The sequence below is a fragment of the Armigeres subalbatus genome, chromosome 1, assembly GCF_024139115.2.
Source record: "Armigeres subalbatus isolate Guangzhou_Male chromosome 1, GZ_Asu_2, whole genome shotgun sequence".
NCBI classification, from domain to species: domain Eukaryota; kingdom Metazoa; phylum Arthropoda; class Insecta; order Diptera; family Culicidae; genus Armigeres; species Armigeres subalbatus.
In genome coordinates, this window is record NC_085139.1 from 228,234,708 (window position 1) to 228,255,284 (window position 20,577).

Sequence of the window (20,577 nt, forward strand, 5' to 3'; positions counted from 1 at the left end):
GTGTTCTCCAAAATTTGGCCAACGGGCTTCACTTAATCTCGAGAATCTATTAATTCATGCGCCATATCTTGCTGAGTTAACGTTAAAAAATCTATGTTCCAATTTGTGACCTTTTTGTCATGCCAAGAGTCGTTGCCGCAAAATCATTTCTCCATTTTTCTTTGCGGGTTTTCGAACGATTAGTTACGTCTCGGGAACAGTAGGTTGTTGGTCTAAGGTCTCTATTCACAGGGATGGGACCGCACGCCCCTGTCCGGACGTCAACTCACCGTTTTGTAGTCCAACCTTGACCTACCAGTATATTAGAATCAAAATTAAAAACATTAAAACAAGACTGTCGTGGATAAATGTTGGATTGAAGAATTCAGAGGATATTTTCGAAGTAAAAAGTAGTGCTCAATAATTTAAATATTCATCTGGAGCAAAAAAAATCCACTCGATATATTTGACAAACTAATTTACATCTCCGACGAAGCATTTCAAACTTGCTTTCGTTTACGGCTTATTCAGCGGCCTTTCAGTCTTTCTGTTCATCAACAGGGACCTTTCGTTCCGGAAATTTGAACCTCCTGACGACGATGTTGTTCTTTGTCCGTTTCTCTGATATCCAGCCCCAGGCCTTAGGCTGCGACGGGTCTTGCTGAGCATGTCCTACCTGAGCGATGTTTTCCTTCTCTTCGTTTTCAACATCCACTTGTGGAGTGCAGGGAGTTCGTAAGGCAGCTTCAGCTTTTGTTGTCTTCTCCAGCATATTGGCAAATTGTTTCTTCTTTAGGCTATCGGATAGTGGAGCATCTTTCGGGATGAAAACGATATCCCGGTAGGGTAACTTGCTGGCGGATGGCTTGATATCTTTCTGGCCCGACTTGGGTGATTGGTTTGGTGTCACAAGTGGCGTCGCAAGGGGTGTGATCGATTCGATTTTTTCCGGGGGCACCTTTGGAGTGGGCTTTGTGAAAGGCATTCGTGGCGGTGGAGCTGCAAGCAAACACTTTGGGTGATTTAATTCACCAATCGCGAGCGTGTTCAAATCGTGTTCTAAATCGCACAAAGGGTCGACGTCATGATCTAATTTCGTATTGGACTTTATTACGCCAGGAGTAAATTTCACGTTTGGTTTCGCCTCGGCCACAGTTGCCGCATCAATGTGCATAATTGCATTCATAGTGTCCATAGCTTCGAATTCTATTCCATGTTCTTCGAGGAGAGACTCGCGATTGATGATCACGTAGCGTGATTTGAGAGCTTCAAATCGCCATTTGGCCAAATCACGTTGAGCTTCCCAACAAATTTCGTCCACCAATCGTTTATCCATCTGCGATTGAAAGAGCTGCGTCTTCAAATTGCCACTCTCATTCCGATAGAACGAAACGAACGGATCCACCCAATTAATACCGCTGGCTTTCTCCAGCAGTCGCCTTTCGGTTGCTGCGAGTTGTTCCCTTAACTGTTCAACATCTTTCCCCAATGAACTGATTTGTCGACTGCTTTCATCCCGAAAAGTGTTATCCGCCTTGCTAAACAATTCACTACAGGCTTTAATCTCATTGCATAGTTCTTCGTTTTCCCTCGTCAGCCTTCGAATTTGAAACTGACTTTCTCCATACAGCTTCTTCATTTCGTTGTACCGCTTTCTCTGGGACTGTAGCATTTCAATCATCTTCTGTCGCTGATCATCCACTTCAGCAAATAAAGAGTTTCCTTTCTTGTTGGCATCCTGGGGCGCACTTCGCAGGGCGGCAAGCTCCGAATTCAGTTGCATGTTGTCCTCCTGTGTGGAATCCAAGAGTGTTTTGAGTTCTTCGATTTCTTGCTTCTTCGAGCTGAGGTTGTCCTCCACACATTCGATTTTTTCCTTGAGATTCCCCAATTTACTCTCCGAATTAACAAGCTGGAGCATTAGCGTATCCATTTTGTCCTGCGTTTCAGCGAGGGTCTGTTTAAGTTCCTCATTCTCCTTCTCCAGGAAGGCTTCTTTTTCTGAAGTAAGCGTCGCATTGCCTGTTACAGATTCGGAGTTGGCATAGGTCATTTCCAACTCTTCAATTCTTTCCCTCAGCAGGGACATCTGCTTTTGTAAATCATCATTTGCGGCTTCCAATGTCGAATTGTACTGTTTCAAATCAGCGTTAGAATCCTTCAGGGCAGTCAATGTTACTACATACTTATCTTTTAGTTTTGCTGAAATTACATTAAGCAATGTTGTTTCATTCAATTTTAACTGTTGATTGTTGTTGAACCTACCCAACTCCTGTTTATGCACGGAATCGATGGATTCCAACTCAACGCTCATGTAAGCCACCGATTCAGACGCCGTCTGGTAATTCCGTCGCAGCTCATAGTTGGTCTGCAGTTCCTCTTCGTGAGACCGCTTCAACGTTCTGTAGGAATCGGCCAAACGGCGGTACTGTTCGGCTACTTCGTCTCCGGACAGCGAACGTATATCGGCAATAATGGTTTGGTTGGCGACACTCATAGTACGGTTATTTGATTACATCAATTCACAAAAAAATTAAACTGGCTTAGATAATCAATAGTTTTATAACTGGTCGGCTATCATGGGCACAATTAACTTGCTATTTAAGAAAAAAATCACTAGGCGAGATGGGCCAATTTTGGCTTTAGCCTGTCAGTGAGGACAAAAGCAAAAAAAAAAAAAAAAAAATCACTAAAGAAATCCTGCTATCAACAGTTTGTTCTGATCAGAAGCTTGTGCTTTTGTTTGCGCCGTTTGAAGTTCGGTTTGTTTACGTCCGTTCAAATATTGTTCTAGTACCGCTAGCGTGAATCTACTACTGCATTATCATAGACTGCTACAGTGGAATCGTTCTTCGAAGGTTTTCATGTGTTTTCGATCATTTGGTATAATACATACTTGCCATAAAAACCAATTTTTTTTTGTTTGAAAATGCAATCCACACATTTTTGATGGCAAAAATCTAATGAAATTTACAAATAAATGTTATGTGTGCGTTAATAACCACCCGCTATAGGAGAATCCACATAAAGGTTTTTAGTGTTGAACGGAGAAGGGAACCCCCTCACGAAGAACAAAAAATACTACACTACTAAAAATTCACACATATTTATTGGCGAAAATCCATAGATTTAACTTATGATGTATATCAGCGCACACATAACCATTCTCCACGCGAACTACTACACCGAAAAAATTCTTTATATTGAATATATTTGTCGCACGCATAAATTTTTGCAATTTGGCGACCCAAATATATGCAATTTGTACCCACACATAAATTCAATAACTGCATATTAGAGACCACACATACATTTTATTTGATTATAGATTATATTTGTACTTCGCGTGGAGAGTGGTTATGTGTGCACTAATTAGAATCATGAATTAAATTAATGGATTTTTGCCAATAAAAATGTGTGGAATTTTTGTAGTGTAATAAAATATATATTCAAATAAACTTTATGTGTGGTCTCGAATTAGCAATTATTTAATTTATGTGTGCACAGAAAAAAATTCCATGGTAAAAGTTACTATTTCGTAGAATACGCCTTGTTTTTGAAACGACTATGAAATTTCAGTTAAATTAACCATGTTTTCAGAGAAATTCACCACTGATTCAGTTCAGGTAACAACATTCGCAAGGACCACAGTTGATTTTTACTGCGCGCATGGTAAAATCAAACGGGTTTGTTATCTGCTGAAAATCGTCGGTGCATATTCTTAAAATAACCCTCGGAATGGTAGTTTCCACCGAAACATTTTTTCTGTGTGGGTTTATATCGATTATATTAGGGTGGAGCTATTGCAAAAATTTATAACGGCGACACATATATCTTATATAGATATTTTTGGCAGTGTAGAGTTCCCTCTCACTCCACGGCAGGCTAATGACTGATACTTCTGTCAGTAGTTGCAGTTCTCTTTATTCAACAATAGGTATATACAATACAACCACAACAATATTCCTTAAATTACCCTAGAGCAACTACAACCAACTGGCGCCTGCTTCCTTACTATCTTCTATCTATAGCGAAGCGTTGCACACTACCTGATATTCCAACACTCCTCCTTAGTGTGCACGCCTCGCAACTTTCTTGGCTCCTTCTAACACCGAGCCTCCCATCCAGAACTCCTGGGCCAATCCGTTGCCCGTACAAATGGCCTCTATCCGACGTTTGCACAGCACCCTCTGTTGACCAGCTCCTGAATGTTCCGATCCAAAGCTCCTCCTGGACTCCTGCTGACCAGCCAGCATCCTACCGAACGTTCCAACCTCCTGATGAATTCCGTCCGGCGCTACCCAAGACTTACGTGGCTGATCCATGATCCCACTGCGCCACGCGACTTATGCGGCCGATCCATGATCCCACTGCGATAACGTCGACGGCAATAACATCCCACTAAGATGGAGAACGGGAATCGTTCCTGGGCCCATAACCTGTTGGCCGGAGAAGGGAACCCCCTCACGAAGAACAAAACAATATTTGAGTTCCCTCTCACTCCACGGCAGGCTACTTACTGATACTTCTGTCAGTAGTTGCAGTTCTCTTTATTCAATAATAGGTATATACAATACAACCATAACAATATTCCTGCAGGAATTTTGCAGGTAGATTTATAAATCTACCCAAGAGCAACTACAACCAACTGGCGCCTGCTTCCTTACCATCTTCGATCTACAGCGAAGCGTCGCACACTACCTGATATTCCAACAATTAGTTAATAACGGTTATGTGTGTTTCCACATAATATGCTATGGGAATTCCCACAGGGGGCCGTTCAAAAATTACGTCCAAGGTTTAAGGGGGGGGGTCAGAGTTTTGTGACAGGGGGAGGGAAGAGGGTTCGTCTTATGTGATGTCCATCCACAAGAAATAAATACTGAAAGCATTTTAGGAACAACTTGCATTTTAAAAACATATTCAAACTGTTAGTAAGGGACATAACTCATTATATTATTGTAAAAATATTGTACAAAAAAGAAAAACCCAAATAATCACCAAAATAAAAGGGGAGTCAATGATTTGTGACAGTTTGTGACAGGAGGGGGGGGGGGGTACTTCTGTTTTTGGTACCCCGTTTCTGGATAGTATACCCGAATTCAGCGCTCATTTTGGGTGATTGGTTTGTACGCAGTTAGAGTAAAATCATCAGTGATTAAAATCGTTCGGGGCTGTCAGTTTGAATATGAATCTGAAACAATAATTTTCCCAGCAGCTGTTCTAGATTCATTTTTTATACCCTGTCAAAAAAATAAAACTGGTATAACGCTCCGTTCTATTTTCTGCAGATTTGAACCACGAATGAATCACGAGATTCAAATATTTTTCAATTGTTTTGGTGTATGAATGCGTCATTTTATCTATACACACAAAAAAAAATCGTTGGTAAAATTAAAAGAATCGTTGGTGAAATTGAGAAAATGAGTTAGTGATTTTCAGTAGAAAGTATAAGACTGTTAAATTTACCAATGCAAAAAACGTTACTTTGGCAAAACCCAACTGTTATTTGAAATAAAAGTTTTCCTCTCAAATCCAAATGTGTTTTTATCTATTATTTCAACAAGTTATGCTCTCAAAACAACAAGATGGGAATGTTCATTTTAAGTGTGTTTGGTAAAATACAATTGTAAAATTATCAAATGAAATTATTTTGTAAAAGGTTATGTGTGTTTGAAATTCTTTATTTTTATTTTCCTTATTGAGATTTATTTACATGGGACTTCCCCTATTGCTCTCATACCACTCATTTTGCGATTGATACCGCTCCGGAAGCATCGTTGACATGTTACATCATGTGGATTATCGGGCTACTACGCCACCAGGACTACGATCTTTCCCACACGTAAAAAAATAACCTTATATGTTTTGGCAAAAAATCATTCGAAATAACTTATACTCTTCATCATGCCACCTAATGAATGATCCCATATCCAAAAGCTAATAACATTCATAAGTTAATGAAAAGTATAAGTTTCGGAATGTATGTGACTAATGCGATGTATAAGTTTTTTCTTATACATATCATTAAGCGCCTGCTTTGGCAAAAAAGTATTAGAAATATTAATAATAAATAACATTAAATTTTTTTACGTGCACGACGCCAAGTTCGCTGCCACCTTCGCCGATTCATCGAAGAAAACATCATCATCCTTATGGGGATCGTAGTTGTGATGCTGAATTAGTGCGATTATGCCGTTCTGTGTCGTATTGGGCATCTTCAGTTCCACGGAGAAGTCATCGGGATGTCGGGAATATAAACAGCGGCTTGACGAAGTGCAGTACTAAAAATTACATAACATGCTTTATTAAATTACTTCTGCCTTATAAAAAACTGTCTAAGTAAATACCTGTTCAAGTGAAAAGAAAATGTTTCTTGCCGCTAGCACTTGCTTCATTTTTCCTCCAACTGTAACTGATGGATGGTCGTGGGCAGCCAGTTACATTGTTTCTGCCTGTCAGTGCGGCCAAAAAAGTGAAATTGCGAAGCCAGTTTGACCATTTTTTCTATTTTGATCTAAGAGTTTCATTGTCAGTACCAGAACTCTATACTGAAAGAAAAACTTTCAAATCTATCAATTTAGCATTTGAGTGAAAAGTTTTAGCTCTTATAAATACCAAATTTTCCTTACTTTTAGAATGAAATTAGATAAATGTTGGAATCCCAACTTTTTTTTTCTCTGTGTACGGATCAATCCACTTTGAAATTACGGCGCGTTTCTTGACAGCAACACAATGATTTCATTTAATAGGAAATTTGAAAAACATGAATGAAACATTGCTGAGGAAACCGGCAGCGAAATTCGAAAATTCGAAAGGAGCTTCAGTTATTGATAAATCAGTGAAATTTGCCATCTTCTGAAATGAAAATATTCTTCGTTTTGGACAGTGCAACATATTTTGGACCCCCAAATGTACACATTTTGGACACCCCCAATTTAGTCTCTTCAAAGTCAAATTTCTAATTTACTCTGGTAAATTGAGTCGAAGCCAAGTCTTATCTTTCGATTGGCATGCATCAATGAGAAGATTCCTGCGTTTTAAATTCACAATTTGGACAAAAACTTATTGTGTACGTTCGGAGATTTTCAGTGATGTATACTTTTAAGCGTAACGCATTGTAACGCTCGCCTTCTTGAACAAACTAATTTCCTCGAAATTTCACCAAAATATCGCTTTTTCGCACGGGAAACCAGTGAAATAGATGCTGAACAATGTTAATTTCCTGAAGCCAATGGGGGAATTAGCAGCGGCATTGTTTTTAGTTCAGAAATCAGGAAAATGTCGCCAGGAGGGTCCAAAATGTGTAGGGGTCCAAATCAAGTTGATTACCCTACTGATTTCACTCTAAGTACTATAATACAAGAATCTTGAAATGAGTACCATACCAATTATTGTCTTTATCAAAGCTAGTCTTGGAATAATTTTCTTGTCCTCTTGTACCATGGTACCACGCTTAGATAAGATTACCTAAAATTAGGTTTTATTTTACCTAAAATTAGGTAATGGATGTTTATTAGAAATATCGATAAAAATTTGCGATTATTCTCGTTTATTTTTACCTACTTTTAAGTATTTGACGTGTTTAGACGATGACGTTATATTTTACCTAAAATTAGATTTTTCTTGACTTTGTAAGAAACAAGTGTTTCTGCCGGCCCTTCCTGCCGTTCCTGCCACGGAATCCTTAGGACAATATCGAGATAATCAACGATTTAAAACTGATGGTAAGTCGTTGATTGATAAAGGACAATTTCCGGGAACAATATATAAACTTCTGTTTATTTTCAGAATTCCGGAAAATTGTTTTTTGGTCTCACATTCCCGAAAACTTCCAGGATGGATCAGAACTCGAACGCCACGAGTACACGGTGTTGGTTGGGAATGATGGTCACAGGTTTGCTCGCTGGCATTCGGACACCCTTAAGGTCACTCCTGACGGAATCCAAGTTTCAAAGTGCTCGCGTTTTCGGGGGCACACCACTCGATACGGAGGCGGCGGACAACTGTCATTTTTGTTGATTCAGCTTTGCTGCGTTGCTTCCGTATCGAGTGGTGTGCCCCCGAAAACGCGAGCACTTTGAAACCTGGATTCTGTCAGGAGTGACCTTAACGTGGGGAACAGACGCTTCTAACACGACGAACAGACGCTCGATCAGGTTAACACATCCGGAGAGGAGTAAACGCCCCTCCTTGTAAGCATACAACCACAGCTCCCATCGGGGTTAGTTACCTGAATTTCCTAATGCTTCCAAGACGCTCGATCAGGTTAACACCTCCGGAGAGGAGCAAATCCCCCTCCTGTCAGCATACGACCGTAGCTCACGGTTGGCAGTTGACAGTTCATCAAATAGCAGCGCTCTTATCGCGCTACCAAATTTGGTCACCTGTCAGTCGCGCTACTGTTATAGCAGCGCGTTTAGTAGCGACCGGTAAAGTGTCAAGTACAGTGAACGTTCGTTGGTTGGGTTTTTTCTAGTTGGGGCGTTTTTTAGTTGGGGGTTCGCTAATTGGGGCGAAACCCAATTAAAAAGCAGCTAAACGTCAGAATGTGATGTCAAAAACGCGTTGACGTTTTGTTTCCGTGTTTGGCGGGATCGATATTTTCTGGCGCGTAAAATTTTCCTTTGTTCAATGCAAAAAGTAAACAACATTGACGCTTGTCAAAACGCCCCAATTAGCGAACGGCATTCGTTAGTTGGGGTGAGGTCGTGCCCCAATTAGCGAACGATCACTGTAATGATACTGCGCTGCCAAACGGCTTAAACTCACCACCGGTAATCTTGCTCTTATGATGGATGACATAAGATTTGAAATTAAAATACAAGATCTCTCTGAAAACGTGACGAAAAGAAGGTTGTCATGGAGTGGATTGGCAGAACCGCGGTCAATTATAGATCGCCTGATCCCTCAAAAACAAACCATCATCAGCGGTCAATTATAGTACTTAAACTTATAGCTAGAAGACCAATACCATATCAACACATTTGACACTCACGGCTGGCAACACTAAATTTTGATTTAACGGGCGAATTCTTTTGTTGTTTTTGGCAAGGTCTATCATAAAACAGCAAGGTTTTCCACAATGTGAAACAGATAGCATCGGTGGTGCAAACGAAATTCAAACGAAGAAGCGAGACAGAAATAACCACTTCGCTCCACGAAACCTTGCCTTGTGCGAACCTTGCACACAAAACAATCGCTCCAAATTTTGCGGCGAAAATTGCATTTCAACCGCAACGTCAAAAACGCGACGACGAACGGACGGACGACGACAAGTAAAAAGAAAATTCGGTCGAAGTGCGAGTGACGAAAGCGAAACCGGGGCGTGAAAATTGATTTTTCTTCTGCTGCTTCCACGGTGTGTTGTCCGGGAAAGGAAAATCCATTCGGTGTGGAAACTCAGCGATCTGGAAGTCGAACGAAAAGTGTCGGTTCCGCGACAAAGAGGCCCCCCAGTTAAAATAGGCGAGCGCGGCTCCATTCGGAGAAGGCTACTTTGGATTTTATAGATTTTTCGCGTAACCTTTGGAAGGCACCGCAAGCAGAGCAGAGAAGACCCAGGCGGGCAGGGAGTAACGAACCGTGTGGGGAGCGTGTGAGGAAGTGCGTTTTGTGTTTGCCTGTGAGTGGAGTGTTTTATCGATCCATTTGGGATTTTTTCCTTGTGTATTTTCTTCCCGATCCCGATTGAACGGGAAGTAGTCAAGTGTGTGTGTTTCTATTGAGAAGATTTGGGGACGAAAATAACCCCCCGGTGGAAGTGGAATTAGAGCCGAGCGGATCGAGAAGCTCTGAGTTTAGGTCATCGGTAATAATCCTGGCAGGGGCTGTCTAAATACCATCATATTCATCGAGAGCGACTTGGAGAAAAACGTAGCAGAAGCAGCAAAAATGTCGAATAAACCAGCGCAATTGCTTGTAATCGAGCCTGCGAACGAGCTAAAATTCGTAGGTAAGTGACGAGTTGAAATTTGGATTTCCTTTTCGGATTAGACAACGATAACGGCAGGGTACAGGTCATGGTGATGCTGTCAAAGTTTGTTTTAGGAGACGATGTCATTGCGATTCTGGATTCCACATCGACAACCTGAAAGTGAAATGAAAATAACAACAAGAATGCCTACATTGAGTTGCAAGATTGTGTGATAGTGTATCGTAATTACAAGTAATGTAATGACAGTGCATTATTGCGCATCAATTGTATGGAAATACGCAACGAAATGGATGTTGTTGTAATGTAACTAATAAACTTTGTATTCATGTAATAGAATAAGAGGTTTTCAAGCATTAGATAACCACTTTAAAAAATTGATTTCGAACCTTTCTGCTTCCTTAAATAAATATTTTGTTTTATTTCAGGTATTTAACTTTTTTGAAATCATATCTATAACAGAATAATGAGAACATATTTTATATACTTTCTTTGCCGTATGTAGAAGCATCTAATTTAACTCAAAACATTATCGTAACATTGTAATTCTATTATAATCTAATTTTGTAATTTTGTCATGATTTTTGCTTATTGAAATTAAATGGCATAAAATTTGTTTTAAAGACGTTACTTTCAATATTTATATACCTGCTCTCCGTTACTATCCTTTTCTGTTTAGAGTCAGCTTGGTTAGCTGATACTTGAATATGACTACTTAACTAATCTCCCACTAGTTTTTCCTCTGCCGACTGCTATTTGATATGCCAATTACTCTGCAAATTGCAGGCAATCTGAAACATCCGATGGATTATATTTTTTGGAGTGGTGTTCACTGAATAAGAAGAACTGCGTCTAAAGTAGCCTTGAGAGCAAATACGTAGGATTGCCAATCCGGAGATGGCGAGTTCGATTCGCGGTCCTATCTAGGATGATTTCGGTTTAGAAACCCTGGGCAAAGTGTTTCCATTGTACCTACTACTCATGCAATGGCGTGCAAAGAAAAACTTTCAATTAATATTTGAGGAAATGCTAATAGTATACTACGTTGAAAAGCCGGCCAAGTTACAGTTGGAATGTAGAGCCATTTGAGAGGAAGAAGAAGAAACTGGTATTTCCATGCAAGATCGGAGATCGTCAATCTGGGAACGAGTTGATAATTGTTGATTATCCTGAAGGGTTTTGGCATTCAATTTCATTTATTTAGTCTACATCTAAACAGATAACACTGAATCAACAATTTGACGCTACAATACACGGTTCGAGGCCGCATCTTTCCATCCTCGAATACGCCCCACGCTCGCCAAGTCGTTCTGCACCTGGTCTGCCCATCTCGCTCGCTGCGCTCCACGTCGTCTCGTTTTGGCATTCAAGAAGACTCCGGATCTGTCCTTCGTAAATTTATCATCGAATTTCTTCATTCAAAAGTTCCACTACGATCCGAACAATGGCCAAATTTTCGACTTGTGATATCGGAAATATGAGAATCTTTTTCTAAAGGACGAAGCAAAATTGTACGATAAAGGGAAGGTATGACTACTACGTCCTATTCCTTGCACTACTGTCGAAAAGATCGATGTTGAAATGGAGCGTCTGGAAGAGCTGAACCTCATCACATACGTAGATTATTTCGCAATGGGCAGCGCCAATCTTCTTTCGACAGCTCTTTCGTATGATAATTTGCATATGGTTTGCTCGTTTCAAGTTGAGATGCGTAAAGCAACCCCAGATCTCAGCAACGCGTTTCTGCAAGTGGAAGTAGATAACAACTTGCGGAAAAACAACAACCGCGGACTTTTTCGTTTTAACCGGCTTGCGCCTAGACATTCCATCAGTTGCTTTCTCCTATCTAGGTATCACATTGGCAGCTCGTTAACCAAGACGAACCTTTGCCTCTCGAACCTAACCCAAGAAGTTCCAATAAAATCCGTATGAACTCGTGGCAAGTGCAGAGGTATATTCGGCTTGCAGTGGGCAGGCGATTTCATCATCATTTCCTCCCCCTTCCTTACATTGACTTGCATTCTGACGTGGCAGGCGCCAGTATAATACTAACTAGGGATCCTACATTCAGAGATATGCGAAAGCGGCCATCTTGAGCCAATCGAGCATTGATAACTGTCAAAATCTGAGCCAAATAAACATCGTTATTGTTGCAGATCGAAAGGTATTGCGATTTTTGTGAAATAGATTCCATGAAAAGTTTTATCGAATAAACAATTTGTTTTGCTTTCGTAAGTAAAAGTAGTCTAGTTGATGTCTTATATCGTGTTCATTCGCACCGCTCCAGATCAGAGAAACGACTGGTATTACGGCGAATGTGAGCAGTTAGTTGAGGAGAAGAATGCAGCATGAGCGAGATTGCTGCAACACCGCACGAGAGTGAACGAGGCACGATACAAACGGGCGCGGAACAGACAAACGATTTTCCGGAGGAAAAATCGCCAGCAGGAAGATCGAGACCGTGAAGAGACGGAGGAACTGTACCACGCTATTAACGCACGAAAGTTTTATGAGAAGTTAAACCGTTCACGTAAGGGCCACGTGCCACAGCCCGATATGTGTAAGGAAGGGCATAAACGGGAATCTTCTTACAAACGACCGTGAGGTGATCCAAATGTGGCGGCAGCACTACGAAGAGCACCTGAATGGCGATATGGCAGACAACGGTGGCGGTATGGTAATGAACCTAGGAGCACGCGTGCAGGACATGCGGCTTCCGGCTCCGAATCTCCAGGAAATCCAGGAGGAGATCGGCTTCAAAGGCGCATATGATATAATCGATCGGGACCAGCTATGGCAGCTAATGAGTGAAGTGCGTAGTTCGAGTTTCAGGGGTATTCTCGAGTCCCTTTGAAACGCGTAGAGGGCTACGGCAAGGTGATGGCCTTTCGTGTCTGCTATTCAACATCGCTTTGGAAGGGGTAATACGAAGAGCAGGGATTAACACGAGTGGTACAATTTTCAATAAGTCCGTCCAGCTATTTGGCTTCGCCCACGACATAGATATTATGGCACGTAACTTTGAGAAGATGGAGGAAGCCTACATCAGACTGAAGAGGGAAGCTAAGCAGATCGGACTAGTCATCAACATGTCGAAGACGAAGTACATTATTGGAAGGGGTTCAAGAGAAGACAATGTGAGCCACCCACCGCGAGTTTGCATTGGTGGTGCCGAAATCGAGGTGGTAGAAGAATTTGTGTACTTGGGCTAGTGTCTGCCGAAAATGATACCAGCAGAGAAATTCGGAAACGCATAGAGGCTGGAATTCGTACGTACTTTGGACTTTCGAATAGAATTCGCCGTCGTACAAAACGTACAATCTACAAAACGCTCATTAGACCGGTAGTCCTCTACGGACACGATACCAGGACGATGCTCGTGGAGGACCAATGCGCACTTGGAGTTTTCGAAAGGAAAGTGCTGCGTACCATCTATGGTGGGGTGCAGATGGCGGACGGTACGTGGAGGAGGCGAATGAACCACGAGTTTCATGAGCTGCTGGGAGAACCATCCATCGTTCACACCGCGAAAATCGGACGACTGCGGTGGGCCGGGCACGTAGCCAAAACGTCGAGCAGTAACCCGGAGAAAATGGTTCTTGACAATGATCCGACGGGCACAAGAAGGCGAGGTGCGCAGCGGACAAAGTGGATCGATCAGGTGGAAGATGACTTGCGAACCCTCCGTAGACGTAGACCCTCCGTTGGCGACGTGTAGCCATGGACCGAGCCGAATGGATAAGACTCTTATGTACCGCACAGGCCACTTCGGCCTTAGTCTGAATAAATGAAATGAAATCAGTCGAACTCTAACCGTGATGGTAAAAACAGTGGAGCAACTCCGTTCAGAAGTGTACGCGTTCAAAGAACGGCACCCAGCCGCGTCGAAACCGGACATCGTGAAGCACTTCTTGGATGCCGGATACGCCCGTTCCGGCATCTACAACATCTTGGCACTAGAAAGAAAGAAAACCCTGAGCGACAAGAAGCTCCAAAGGAAACTTCTTATTAACAGGCCTGGTAGCGGGTCACTTTTTTCGGTCCTGTCATTAAAAAGTTTCTTTTTTCGAGACAAAGTCACTAAAGTCATTTTTTCTCGTAAACAGTCACTATTTTCAACTAATTTGAGCAAAATCCAGAGTTTCGTTATGGGCATCGTCGTAGAATGAAAAGAACGGATACAAAGCTTTATGTACCCGTCGAATGATATTTTGCTCAATAGTTAATAGACGGATCTAAAAAAAAAGAAAGTTTACAGCTTGTTGCTCTTCGTTTTCTTGGTTTCGAATCCTCACTGAAACTTGGCTTGTTTTCTAACTCGATATTCTTATTAGTTCTTAAACATAAATCAGAGGCGTCGCGTGATCAATTCTTCAACCTGTGCACTATTTTAATATTTCTAGAAAAACACATAAAAGGGACCTGAAATGATAAACAAATAATTTTCCAGCGCGTTTCTCAATATGTTTGCTTATTTTGTTGCATCTAACTGGTTCTTAGCTACTTCTTATTTTCTGAATTAACTCAAACTTAACTAAGCTTCAAAGGGATTTGAGTAAAATTAAAAAATACTATCATCAGAATCGTTTCCAATGTGGCAAATAAGCAATATATCTATTCGGAAATTATTGAACTGGAACTTTCAATTCTAATTTGAGTTATTCGTAAAATGAGACGAAGTTTTAAATACAGAAAAGGAACAGAAAAGGAATATATAGGCTCTAATAATAATTTGTAATTAGCATGTCATATCAGAACAATAAAGTCTCTACAATAACGAGAATAATGAAGTTCATAGCCCTTACTCTTCTCAATTAATAATTATTCTATTTACAATTTATATCTTTGATCAATATTCTGGACTGGACAGATGTCGAGAAGTTTTCCGTCCATCAGCATGGAAACTTGCTCATAAAAAATTTCATAAATTCGTGTGGACCATTGACATTTGACTTACCCCCTCCCTAACTAAATATATTGGATTTCTCGAAAAAAAAACCTTGAAAAATAAATTTCTTTAAAAATGTTGGCGCGTTTCATATTCGCTAATTCTGCGACAATATAGATTTTCATCAGAAGATGAAATGTCTGTTTAAAATATGTTAATATTATCGGATACTTCAATGTCTAATATAATAGGCGTATTTGTAAACAGGTTTTATTGCGCTTATTAGCAGATGACAATTTCTGTTAAAATTGAGCTAATGTCGCGTTAGTTTTTTTTTTAATCTTTCGTTTATTTGGAAGGCTAATGTCGCGTTAGTGTTATCAAACAGTACATTGTCGTCAGGATTAGTGGATGTGTAATCGGGCAATCCCATTTAACATTTAAAAATATCAAAAGCGCTTTTGCTTCGCGTTGCTTGTACAAAGCGGAACTTTCGTCATGGAACGCTTTGAGGAAGCAGAAATGCTCGCGCTTTACTCTTCTCATTCGATTTTGTTCCGATCGCGCTCTCTTCACCAAATCGCGCATGCGCTGTTTGAAGCGGTTCTCGATAGGCACCAAACCGTGCATTGCCTGCGAGGAACGCTTTGACTACCTATACATCGCCGATTGCGGTTAGAGCAGATGATCCACACATACAAAATAATGCGTGTATGATGCATGACAAACCGTTCTCGGTTGAAAGTTCCGTGTTGATACAACATGTGGTGTCGGTGGGTCGGTTCGGTATCGTAGAGAAAACTATAACGCGTCCCCATCGCAGCATTTGCTTGCCTCACATCACATGCCGTCTATAAAAAAACATGCATATTTTCCGTTTATGGATTTAATAGTCAAATTTGCATGAAACATCTTTCAAATGCACATAATTCAAATACATGCTTGGATTAGAAAGACAAGAAATCTATCTAGAGTTTAAATTTTGGGGATAAAATTGCAACATGTGCAGTGCGCAGGTTGCACATGCGGACGCGACGCCTCTGATAAACATGGATTATTTGTGGGGTTCTATGTCACATTTACTGAATTAGTATATTGTAAAACACGAAGGTGAGCCCAGAAGACGAGCTCGGTGGTCTAGTAGCTACCGCTTCTGCCTTATAAGCAGGAGGTCGTGGGTTCAATTCCAGGCTCGTCCTTTTCCTACTTTGTATTTCTATCTTAGTTCTTTCCGCGTTTCACGTTCTACCACAACGATTCCTACTGTTATAACCTTCCACACAATCCCAAAACCTCCCGTGGCACCTATGAGAGGTCGTAGAGTTCTCTGCATCTTTCTTAAGTAGGTGTCCAACAAACCATCCTTCCCTTCCTCAGCATTCGCAAGGACGTGGCCAGGACAGATCTCGACTATTGGAGAGTGCATTGCTTCCATCTAAGAGTTAGTGATTAGTCCCAAATCAATATCTGTGGTAACGGATGAAAGTGATGCTACTCTCATACAATAGTCTTGGCTTGTACCACCTACGAATTTGTGCGAATTGCTCAATGCTAATGCTAATGCTAATGTAAAACACGAAGGTGAGCCCAAAACAGGTCGCCCTCTTTTTCGACGTCCACATCGACCAATTTTCTAAAATATATTTTGATCAGAAAAATATATTAAGCTCGTTTAGTGGAATGTATTAAACCGTCTAAGACGAATTAAGTACTGTCCATTTAATTCCACCAGTTAATTTTCGTTATCTTTGCAGATACGTATTTCGACCACAACTGTGTGGTCGTCTTCAGTGTCTTGTACTTGCGTCGAGTCGAGTGTCGACTTGTAGTCGAGTCAAGTACAAGACACTGAAGACGACCACACAGTTGTGGTCGAAATACGTATCTGCAAAGATAACGAAAATTCATTGGTGGAATTAAATGGACAGTACTTAATTCGTCTTAGACGGTTTTATATTTTGATGATAATCTTGTCGTTTTAAATTACATACACTTTGAGAATTCCAATAAAAAGAAACATTTCAAAAAGATTTTGTTAATTTTTACTTTGACTAAACTAATTATTATTTCGAAGACACACATTGCTGAAACATTTTAGAACGAATCTTCAGGTTACAACAGGATTCTTACTCCGGCAAAAGCCTGTGCTTTGGCAGGGTGCTAGGAGAGAAGAAATCCATGAAAATCATAAGCAGAGTAACCTCAGAAATAGACCAAGAGCAGTACATAGTATGGACAATTTCAGTCAGTATATGTGACATATGTGACATTCCCAATTATTTTTTCTTAAAAGCATGAAATTTATGAGATATATAGATATACTTCGAGTTAGTTATAAGAGTTTTACGGTCGAATCCCAAAATCTGTCAAAATTCATAGGTATTCATCCAATTTAAAAATTAGAGTTTCCTAGAATGCCTTGATTTCTGATAAGTAATCCTTGGTTTAATTTTATACCTAACCTCAATCTACCTGTGCACTGGATTTAATTTTAAGGAATTGGTGCGCAAAAATGCATAGAATAACTAGATTTCGATTAGATTAAACGACTCTGATGATTTTATTTTTCATTTGGGTTGTCAAAATATCGAAATTTTCATTTTTTGTGTTAGTGCACAGGTAAAAAGTGAGGTTACGCGACGCCACTGGTTACTATACTATATAACTAGATAGTTGTCCATTTTAGTTCATAATATATTTCATGAATTCATAATGTGTTCAACTGATACAAATGTTCTTCAATAAGAAACATTACTTAACCCTCTCCCGCCCATGGTGTCTGTAGAGCACCATCAAATTTTGCACCTTCTAACCTTCATCGAATTGTTTCAACAACAAGAAGCAATATTTGGCACATCTTTATAGTTCCATTAGATTGCAAATATAATCAATTTTGAGAACAAATAGTTATTGAAAACAATCAATTAACTATTGATTTACAATCAAAAACTTTTTTTTTCGTTTTCCACTAATTTAAGCTATGCCAAATAACTTTTGTTCTAGCATTTTTCTCAAAGATGATTCCTTCCTATTGAAATCCTTGAAAAAAGTCGTGAGCGGGAAAGGGTTAAAGATTTCTGAAATCAGTCACATATGCAGAACTTCTCAGCAACATTTTTTCACCGGTTAAAGTTTTTCAAACAGAGGTTTCTACTGCAGGTTTATAAGCTTCGTGAGTCGAAATAATTTTATGTCTTGGAATAAATTGAGTAACTTTCTGCAACTCACTGCTCAGTTATTACCTTCATATTTCCGTAACTTTTTGTCACTTTTTGTGGAACCGAAAGTCACTATTATTAGGTCTCTTTTTTCACTATTTTGAGTGACAATGGTCGCTACCAGCCTTGTATAAATCACCAGCGTCATTGATTTAGTAGACAATTTGTATCATAAATATTTATTCGGGCTTCATCTATAACGATACATGAATGCAAGAATGATAACTCACCTAAATAGAATATATTTAATTCCCAGCTAGAACATGTAATATCATCAGAAGAAGTGGAAAAAGATATAGAAAATAGTAGGACAGCTTCTTACTACGAGGAGGGATGGAGAGTTGTAAGACTACCGTTGCATATGGCGGGATAAATGATGGATGGTGTCTGTCAGTAGTAGCGATGGGCGAGCAAATATGAACACAGAAATAGAATCCGGAGGTACCGAAATCGTGATTTTGTTCTTACTTGTTTTGTTTGCCATTGATATGGCATGGTAGACGAACCTACTAAACTTACTGAAGTGGTTTAGATGTTTCTCACTGAACGGTACCAGTTTTAAACTGATGGCATTAGAACGTCACGTTTTTCTCTGTAACGTAATCCAGCTGTTTAATGGAGGCGTGATGTTTTTCATTGATTCAACTCTGCTTACAGCAGAGAAAAGATTATTTTTGTCTATCGTTATCTAAAAAGCCACATATAGTAAAAGACGAATAGAAAAAAATCGAAATAACATACAATTTCAATGTCTCACTTTCTTGCTAAAGAATACTTACACAAACTTTGATTGCCTGTTCGGCGGTATGTGCCTAAGGTGCTAAACTGCGTTAATTGCAAGCAGCTGGACCGCCACGCTCAATACTGCTACAATAAGCCTTGCTGTGCATCGTGCGACGTGAGCATGCAAAACACCGTCAAAATGCGTTTATTGCATCGAGGACCTTCCGCATTATCTTTCATCACTTGTCCCACGTACATACAAAGATGAGAATATCCAAGTCGGTCTTCAAAATAGCGTTCTCGACAAAGCTAATCGAAATGCTTAAAAAATCATCTCGTTCGGTTTAAGCAGATAACATCAAGTTATTATTTATTAACATCTACTGTTGGCTAAGATGTGTCCATTGTTCTCAAAGGAGCATCGAAGAAAGGAGAGGACAGTAAAAGCACTCATAATAACCTAAATAACTGAACCTATAATGTTCCCCGAATCAAGGCAATAAGAAGAACAGGACTTTCCGGCCCTCCCAGGGACATCTAAAATTCCCTAAGTCCCTACTCTTTCAATTTCGCCAGCATCCGTCATCTACTGTTCAGAAGCAATTTCACAGCGCTCCAATCGTATCCTACCTATCCTATCATATGATGGTCGTACACTCCGTGTTTTCCGAAGCAAAACCGAATGTAATGTCTTGTTCCAGGTCCCTCGTTAGTGGGCCGCCAGCCTCCAGTTTCCCTGCACGCCGGCCGTACGCGCATCTTCCTCGATTGCACGCAGTCAGCGAGTGCGGGGTCTACCCCGGAGCCGACGTTCTCTTCTTAACATTATTTTTGCTTATCTATCTTCCGGCATACGCACTACACTTTTCCACCAAGTTATCCCCAAGTAACCAGTAAGCACTATATTCCGCCAAATCGGCCATATAGTGCTACTTTAATGCTTATAAGTTTTGAAATAGCCGTATAGTGGCCCTATATGGCGGTTTGGCGTAATATAGTGCTAATGGTTACTTGGGTCGTTCATCCAATCACTCCCAACTTTTCGAAGCTCGGCCGGGATTCCGTCCTTCCCAGCGGCCTTATTATGATTATTTATTTATTTAGTTTACATCTAAACAGATAACACACAGCGGCCTTTAATTTTGTAAAATGAAGGGTCAATCTTCAATGGAATATACCAGCCGGCCCTCTCTGATCAACATCGCATATGTCCAAAGCAAACTGACTGGAACAAATATTTAGTGGTGAACAGTCGGTACGCGTACTTCGGGAAAGAAAAATATTTTAAGCTCTTTTTAGTGGAATGTATTCAACCGTTACTTAGCTCGTCTTAGACGGTTACTTCGGGAAGTTTATATCCGAATTGATTCTCAACTTTTTTCCCATGGCTCAGTGATAACTTAATGAAGACAGTTAGGTTCATATGAAGAAGAATGTAGAACACGTCGTCAGTCAGTGAGGACCCTGATAGTTCACCACGGTGGATATTGCATATCGTCAATAAAGTTTGTCCAGATTCCATTTCAGTTGAGTGAAAGCTTCAAGATACACCAGCTGATAGCAAGGTGATATGGATCGGCCATTTTTGATAGCTGAATTCTCACTCGATCTTCTCTCATATAACAATTCTGCTCAAGGGATGGACAAAATCAGGTTCAATTCGCTTGAAAAAATATCTCTCAGTTTCACAAAGCATTTATTGGGTCTGTTCAATCAGTTCCTAATAAAGTTTCGGATTATTGGAGGCAGGTGTGAGTCATATCCATCTAAAAGCCTGGAAAACAGGCATCCGATAAACATTCATAATGCGTATTCGTACAGCTGTGTAGAACTAG

General features: G+C 40.3%; 2 protein-coding genes across 3 annotated transcripts in view; one reads left to right on the forward strand and one right to left on the reverse strand.

The window, feature by feature from the left end:
• LOC134205845 (vesicle-associated membrane protein/synaptobrevin-binding protein) overlaps window positions 1–20,577 on the forward strand; it is a 64,121-nt gene that overhangs the window by 9,560 nt on the left and 33,984 nt on the right. The window contains exon 1 of one of the 2 annotated variants that reach the window (XM_062681472.1): window positions 9,137–9,934. The exons of the other annotated variant lie outside the window; for it this stretch is intronic. Within the exon in view, the coding sequence (XP_062537456.1) occupies window positions 9,874–9,934 (61 nt within the window). The 5' untranslated portion in view covers window positions 9,137–9,873. Of the gene's footprint in view, window positions 1–9,136; window positions 9,935–20,577 lie in introns of those variants that run through there. 2 annotated transcript variants of the gene reach the window in all.
• LOC134211561 (protein Spindly) lies at window positions 404–2,665 on the reverse strand. Its single transcript, XM_062688547.1, has 2 exons — window positions 2,245–2,665; window positions 404–2,181 (listed from the first exon to the last, which is right to left on the reverse strand). The coding sequence occupies exons 1-2, from the start codon at window positions 2,474–2,476 to the stop codon at window positions 518–520; spliced, it is 1,896 nt and encodes a 631-aa protein (XP_062544531.1). The 5' UTR covers window positions 2,477–2,665; the 3' UTR covers window positions 404–517.